The 6,746-nt window shown below is 36.3% G+C and overlaps 1 protein-coding gene across 4 annotated transcripts; it reads right to left on the minus strand.

Moving 5' to 3' along the window:
* Nucleotides 1-256: 256 nt before the first annotated feature.
* On the minus strand, nt 257-6,198 carry CTXN2 (cortexin 2). Of its 4 annotated transcripts, none has more exons than XM_055536403.1 (2): nt 6,008-6,198; nt 257-685 (listed from the first exon to the last, which is right to left on the minus strand). In XM_055536403.1, exon 2 carries the CDS (start codon nt 626-628, stop codon nt 383-385), a length of 246 nt encoding a protein of 81 aa, XP_055392378.1. In that variant the 5' UTR covers nt 629-685; nt 6,008-6,198; the 3' UTR covers nt 257-382. The 4 variants fall into 4 exon arrangements, with proteins under 4 accessions (XP_055392378.1, XP_055392376.1, XP_055392377.1 ...); XM_055536401.1 differs by lacking the exon at nt 6,008-6,198 and adding an exon at nt 5,386-5,459; XM_055536402.1 differs by lacking the exon at nt 6,008-6,198 and adding an exon at nt 2,454-4,134.
* Between the last annotated feature and the right edge of the window lie 548 nt (nt 6,199-6,746).

The raw sequence follows: 6,746 nt of genomic DNA on the forward strand, positions 1-6,746 counted from the left end.
GCTCAGACAGTAAAGCATCTGCCTGCAATGTGGGAGACCTGGGTTTGATCCCTGAGTTCAGAAGATCCCCGGAGAAGGAAATGGCAACCCACTCCAGTAATCTTGCCTGGAAAATTCCATGGATGGAGGAGCCTGGTAGGTGACAGTCCATGGGATCACAAAAAGTCGGAGACAACTGAGCAACTTCACTTACTTACTTACTTACTTATTCATTAGAAAACTCAGCGTGAGGACAGAGGATCCCAACAGTGGTTTATTAACCACACACTTTTATTGAATTTAGTGAATGAAATTAGCTTCTTCCAGCACACTGAAGAAAATTACAATTGTGTCCATCATGTGTTCCAGCAGTATAACCCTAAAAACTGTAAAGCTGGAACATTCAGGCAAGTGCATATTCAAATGTCCCTTTATCAAACTCTTCTACTTCATCTTCCCATGTAGAGGAAGGCATGCTACTGTATGGGTCTAACAGGATTTTGAAGCATCTGATAATAAGAAGTCCCAAGAAGATACACAAAATCCCAACAAAAGCGAAGCCAGTTTTCTGCTCCAGAGTCAATGAGAAAGCTGACACTTCGTTGACACTCATCTTAGCTGAAGTGTTGCCACAGTAAGTACTACTCATAATTCACTGTCACATCATTTTGGGTCTTCAGGATTCCTGCTGAAGTCACCTCTTGGCCTAGATACAAAATTGGACTCACTTTAGTTTTATCCATATAAAGCATTAGACAGGTAATTTTTAAAATAAAATGATATTTTTCAAACTCTCTTGACTTAACTCACAAGAGATATTTGAAAATATCATCAGATATGGATCAGGATCAAATTAGCATTGGAGATGCTACTTTTACTGTAGTAATTACAGAATTGTCTTCACGGACACATAAAACTATACCTGTATACACTAAATATAAAATCAAGTATAAAGGGGAATAGTCAAATTATTAACCCTGAAAGCTTTTGATTCATTGTGAGATGGTTGTCATTACTTCTTTGACCCAAGTTGTCATCTAATTTTCATTTCATTTTTGCGTGTATCAATAAAGTAATAATAAATTATAGGTATAAGCTGATCAAGCTCTCTAAAGTCCATGCTTTAAGGTCTATCTCCAATGCCATTTTTTCTGATAGATTATGATCCTTTTAAGTAGGTGTAATATCTTCATTCTTTTTTACTCCCTTAGCTTTTAGACTTATATTCTTATAGTTTCTTTTCCACTACCACTTCATACACTAAATGCTAATTTTTTAAAGAGAGAAATTGTGTTTTTAAAATTATGTTAAAAAGAGCAATACCTAACATAGCGGCTTGCAAGTTACAAAGCCTTGGTAGCCATGGATGATTAATCATCTCCCCAACTCCTCCATTATCTCTCACACCCTAATTAGACATAAAATCCAGGTTAAACAGCATGCTTTCTATGAAATTCAGCTGCAAGTCTAGCTCCCCAGACTCCTTGCTAACCAGATTCCCATTCTCTCTAAGCTCCTACTACATTGAGATTCTAAAACTACAGCAAAAGTATTAAGAATTTGTGTGTTGAAGCAAAATAGACCTTTCCATTTGATGTCTTAAAGTTAATTAAATTAATCAATTAAAATTAAGATTAGTTAATTAAATCAAATGGTTACTAACCCATAGCTGCCCTTCTTGAGAGAATTGTAACCAAAAGCTTGTCATCCAATAACTGAAAACGATAGACTGCTAGTGTTTTTGTCTTTTTTGTTGCTTCTTTTGATAATTTTAAAGATTGTGTTTATTAAAATGACTGACCCTTCAGGGTTTTTTGGATTGAATTTTCAGAAAACAACTGAGGCAGAACAAGAAATGGGAGCTAAGGAGTGGAAAAAATGAGTGATTATTAAGAACAAGACTTACAGCTTTCAAACTTGTTCACCCACTTATGCAATAATTAATATCAAACAGTATTTATTTTATAATGGTTTGCATTACAAAATAGCTCTGTCTTCAAATCCTAAGTGTCAGAAATAATCAATAGATTCTGTGACATGCTGGTTATTAGACTTTTCTGTTCAACAGAAGGAAAAATATGTTTCAACCATATTTATGTAATTTCTTTCTACCATTTTTCTGCCTTAATAATTATAGTATACCGAATATATTTTAAGAAGATTTCAGATTACTTAAGTGGTCTTTTATGAAGATTTAACTCTTTTTATACTATTTATCCTATAGAAGGTAGGGGAGACTGAACTGAATATCTATGACCTAGGTATTAACTAGAGCCTTTTTTCTGACCAAAATTTTAATTTTATTGGTTTGTCAATTAAAGATCATTTGTTTAGATTCATACATCCTCTGGTTCATTTATTTAATGGATGGACAAACTGAAAAGGAGTCTTTTCCTACATGGAGATGCTGGATCAATCATTTGGCTGATTCAGTCAAGTAACTAATTGAATTATTTCTTCACTAGAGTCCTGACCTTGCTAGGTTATACCATTTGACTATCTCCTGGGACACTGGGTAAGAAGAGGCAATAAACGTGGTTTGCTGAAGGGCTTAGTAAATGGACTTCCTTCAACAACGGGCTAGTTGCCCAGCACCTGGGAGTGCTACCAGCAGATAATCCTCAGCTGGTAGTTCCTCTCCTTGATAGCAGAGAGCTGCCTCACCCAAGGTCACTTCGCTTCCAATAGCAGACAACTAATAATAATTGATTAATGTGAGAATATAAGGGCCTGGCCATCTTGGCTTAAAGGGTCACGATTCTGAAGAACCATTCTAGCTCTAGATTTCATTAAGGAATAAGCTGAGGCTGTTGTTGTTTAATTACAGCTCAGATCGTGCCCACTCCTGCTTAACTCCCCACTTTTCCACAGGTATTGAGCCCAAGGGCAATACTTAGTAAGCATTTTGCACATTAATCTCTGTCTCAGAGTCTGGTTTCTGAGGACCTAACCTGAAACACTTGGTCTCACAAAAGTTAAAACATCTGAGCAGTTTTAATGATCTGTACATTTTTCAGCTAGGTCATCTCACCACCATGCAGAAACAGCCTAAACTGAGTATAGTTATGATATTAGCTAAATTTATTTATGTGTTTTTAAAAATCATTAAGAGGCCAAACTGACTTCCTTATTTGAAAGTTTACTACTCACACGGATTATTAGGGAAATAGCATCGACATGATTTAGTTGGTACAAATATCATGGCAATAGAGTTAGTAGTCTCTAAAAAAGTGATATCTTTTTGGGGGAAGCTGGTGAGATATGCCTAGATAATATTATTTTTATGTAGATTTATAGTTCACTGAAATATCCTAATAAAAATTGTGTTCTGTAATCACAGAGACCACTCTCTAACATAGTATCACAAAGGTCTAACTCTATCTACATTCTCTTCAGTGTTTTTTGAACAGTAGCTTGAAGACATTGAGGTGATGATTATTAAATTTGACACAAAGCTGGGCCAAAAACTATAAGTTAACTTATAGACTCAAGATTCAAGGCAATTCTGATGACTGGAATTCTGGATGGAAACCTGAACATAAAATTTAATAGAAAAAAATTTAATAACAACCCTTCTAAAGTCCCATATTTAAGTGAGAGGGAGAGAGACACATGAAACTTAGATTGGGGACACTTGACTGGGAAGTTCATGTCAACAGATGTTTTATTAATATCTGAAAAGGAAGAACTTGGACCTTTATATTCATCTTAAAATTCTACTTACACCAAAGATAAAAACAAAATACAGGCTAAGGAGAACACCTCAAAGGGCAGTATTCAAATACTGAAAAAAAAAAGTCTGACCATTGCTGCAGGCAATGTGTTCACATTAACAAATAAGTTAAAAGTTAAGCAATTGCCTAACAGAATGTTCAGAAATAGATTCTCTTGGGAATTTAAGCTAAAATATCAGTATTTTTTGGCCTAAATTTTTCAAGTATTTGCCTAACTTGTCTTATTTCAACACCAAATCTAATGTTTTTGAGAATATACTACTAAGCATGCTGAACTTTGCACCTTTCAGTCAATTATAGAGTATAATACGATATAAAAGTAATCAAATATTATTAAAAATCTATAGAAATCTTCAGATACAGCACTGATTTGTTTGTAATTAATAAGGTATCCAAAATCACTTAGTTGTGGATAAAAAACACATTTCTTTCACTTTCTCTAATCCCTGGAACTGAAGTAAAAAAAAAAAAAATTAGCAGGCTCTGTAAAACAGACATGTTAATGCCTACCTCAAAGGGAAACATCATCTTAATATCCTGTTTATAGGGAAATAGAAAATGAAAGAAATATGGGAGAAGTTTAGATCATGAAGCTACAAAGCTGTAAATAACAAAGCCTTATGAGAAAAAAAATTTGAGAATAAAGAAATGAATTTTTATAAAAAGAGCAGAATGTAAAGTTATGTGGTAAAACTTATTTTAGATATGCTCTGCCAAAAAAAAATGGGTAATATTATCAACATTGTACAGTTTAAATATCAGGGTCTATGTGTATTATGATTAACATATTTCAGTATATTTCTATAATACTTCTGCAAATGATAAAATATTGCCTCAAGCCATATTGACTAGAATAAATGTTGAGGTATTTTAGAAATGAGAAAATTAGTTGAAAGCATATCATTCTTTTCATGGCAATGGCCAGAAACTGGGATTTCTAAGTTCTGATGAGTCATGGGATTGGGCCAAGGGTATACCTGTAGTTATCAGTAGGCCCAAATCTCACTGAATTGTTTTGTTGCTGGTAACCAGTAAGCAAGCTAACATGTCTTTCTATGACTAGCCATGCAAATAATACTATTGTGAGTAGTCAAAGAAAGATAATAGTATTTTTACACTTGATTCATGAATGTTATGTGTGATGTTTTTTCTTCTGTGAAATAAGTTTACTGACTGGAGATATACAAATTCACTTTTAATTCAATTTTATAGTCATTTAATCACCCAACAATGTGCACCTGCAGAAACCAAAATTGAAAAGCATGTTCCCATTAATAAAAGAATCTCCTATATCTTATTTCAATCAACAGGTTTTCCCCTCTCCGGTTTACTCATCTATTAATGATATTCCAAACAATAAATCTAAAATAACAACTATTATAGTGGAATATAGTGTTCTAGGTAAAAAGCATTTTGGTCACTAGATATAATCATCTCTAATGCTAATGATATGAACATTCACAATTTAATGAAATGAGACATACAGGAAAACCCATGCTTAAAAATAATGAATTCTCCCATATACACATATATATACACCCCTTCAAATATCAAAATTATTAACCCCATTAAAAGATGGAAAAGAAGCCTTACTGAGGCCACATCTGCAAAGAACTGGTTGATAATTTGGAACGGAATATGTTGGAGTCAAAGAAAACCTTAAATTACAAACCCAGATGTCTTCATGATGAAGTGCATACATTCCAGGCCTTCCCAGGGATCCAAAACCTTGAGATATGGTAGAATCAACCTCCCCCCAACCTTTCAGATTTCAACCTTAAGAGAATTTCCCTTTTAAGAGAATCTTTGAATGGCTCCTCAAGGACTCTGACATTCCTTTTTTCTTTTCTCCCCAAAGCACTGGAAACCTGGTCCAAAAATTCTCAAAATTCTCTCACTAGAGAAACCTAGTCTGTCAATACCATTCTGTCTCCAGTTCTCTTTGGACATATTAAATTGAAGAAACATAGAAACCACCTATAAAGCATTATGGAAGAATCATCAGCAAGCTGACTGGACACATACAACACATCTGCTTTTTTTTTTTTTTTTCCATTTCTTTTCGTCAGCTGCAGCAACAGAAACATTAGGGCTCTTTCTCCTTTAGAATTTGAACTCGGCAGACCTGCAGACTCCTTCCTCCCTCCCCTCTCCCCACCTCTTCTCCTGCTCTCTAGCTTCAGAAATACAAGAAAAGCAGACATGCTACTTCTCGTCTGGAGCTGCATTGGAATCCTGTCAGTTAATGCGGAGGGTAGGGGGAGAAAGTTACTTCGCAGGCAGAGATGTCTCACCTTCCATGCTTGTTGCCATGGAGATGAAATCCAGCGAGTAGATTTAAGGGTTGGCACGTTTGTCTGTGTTCGCTGATCGATTCAATAACAATGTAAAAGGCGTGTCCTGGGGACCTCCGTGGAGTCACAGTACCGTGGTTAGCGCTTTCCTGGCCTACGTGTGTAAATAGATCTGTCTGTGATGGACAGAAGACGTGGGCGCCCGCGAAGTGCGTGTGCGCGCGCGAGTATATTAGCAGGAAAATGTGCACGGATTTCTTCGATGTGGCAGTGTGTAAATATTTGCGCGCGCGTGTGCGCGTTTGTGAGGGCGTCTGACCGTTTGTGTACGTGAGAGAGAAGAGGTGGGAAGTGAGGGGGGTGGGGAAGGAAATCGGCTGCTGCAGCAACAGGCTCTGTCTAGTCCTCAGCTCTTAAAAAAGCGGCTCATTCTCACTCGTATCACACTTTGCAGGTTAGCAATCCTTCATCACCAATAAGGCTTTTTACGGCAGTGGGGATTTTCCTTAATTTATTATTAAAAATCCTTGTTTTCCTCTCCTCTCTGCATTAGTAGCTGTGCCGCGGGCATTTTGCTCTGCTCGGTGACCTCAGCCTCAGTCGAGGAGTAGGCACTAAATTCTTACGTCTTCTCATCCTATAAAGGAAAGACGTGAGTGAAGGGTGTATGGGTTTAACTGGGGACTGCATATGTCATCACCTTTCCCCTATCCTTCGCTTTTCCTAAGCAAACCCAACA

The sequence above is a fragment of the Bubalus kerabau genome, chromosome 10 (assembly GCF_029407905.1).
Source record: "Bubalus kerabau isolate K-KA32 ecotype Philippines breed swamp buffalo chromosome 10, PCC_UOA_SB_1v2, whole genome shotgun sequence".
NCBI lineage: Eukaryota > Metazoa > Chordata > Mammalia > Artiodactyla > Bovidae > Bubalus > Bubalus kerabau.

Coding starts and splice junctions, on each gene's coding strand:
- CTXN2 (XM_055536403.1), bottom strand. CDS start 628: ATGAGTAGTACTTACTGTGGCAACACTTCAGCTAAGATGAGTGTCAAC.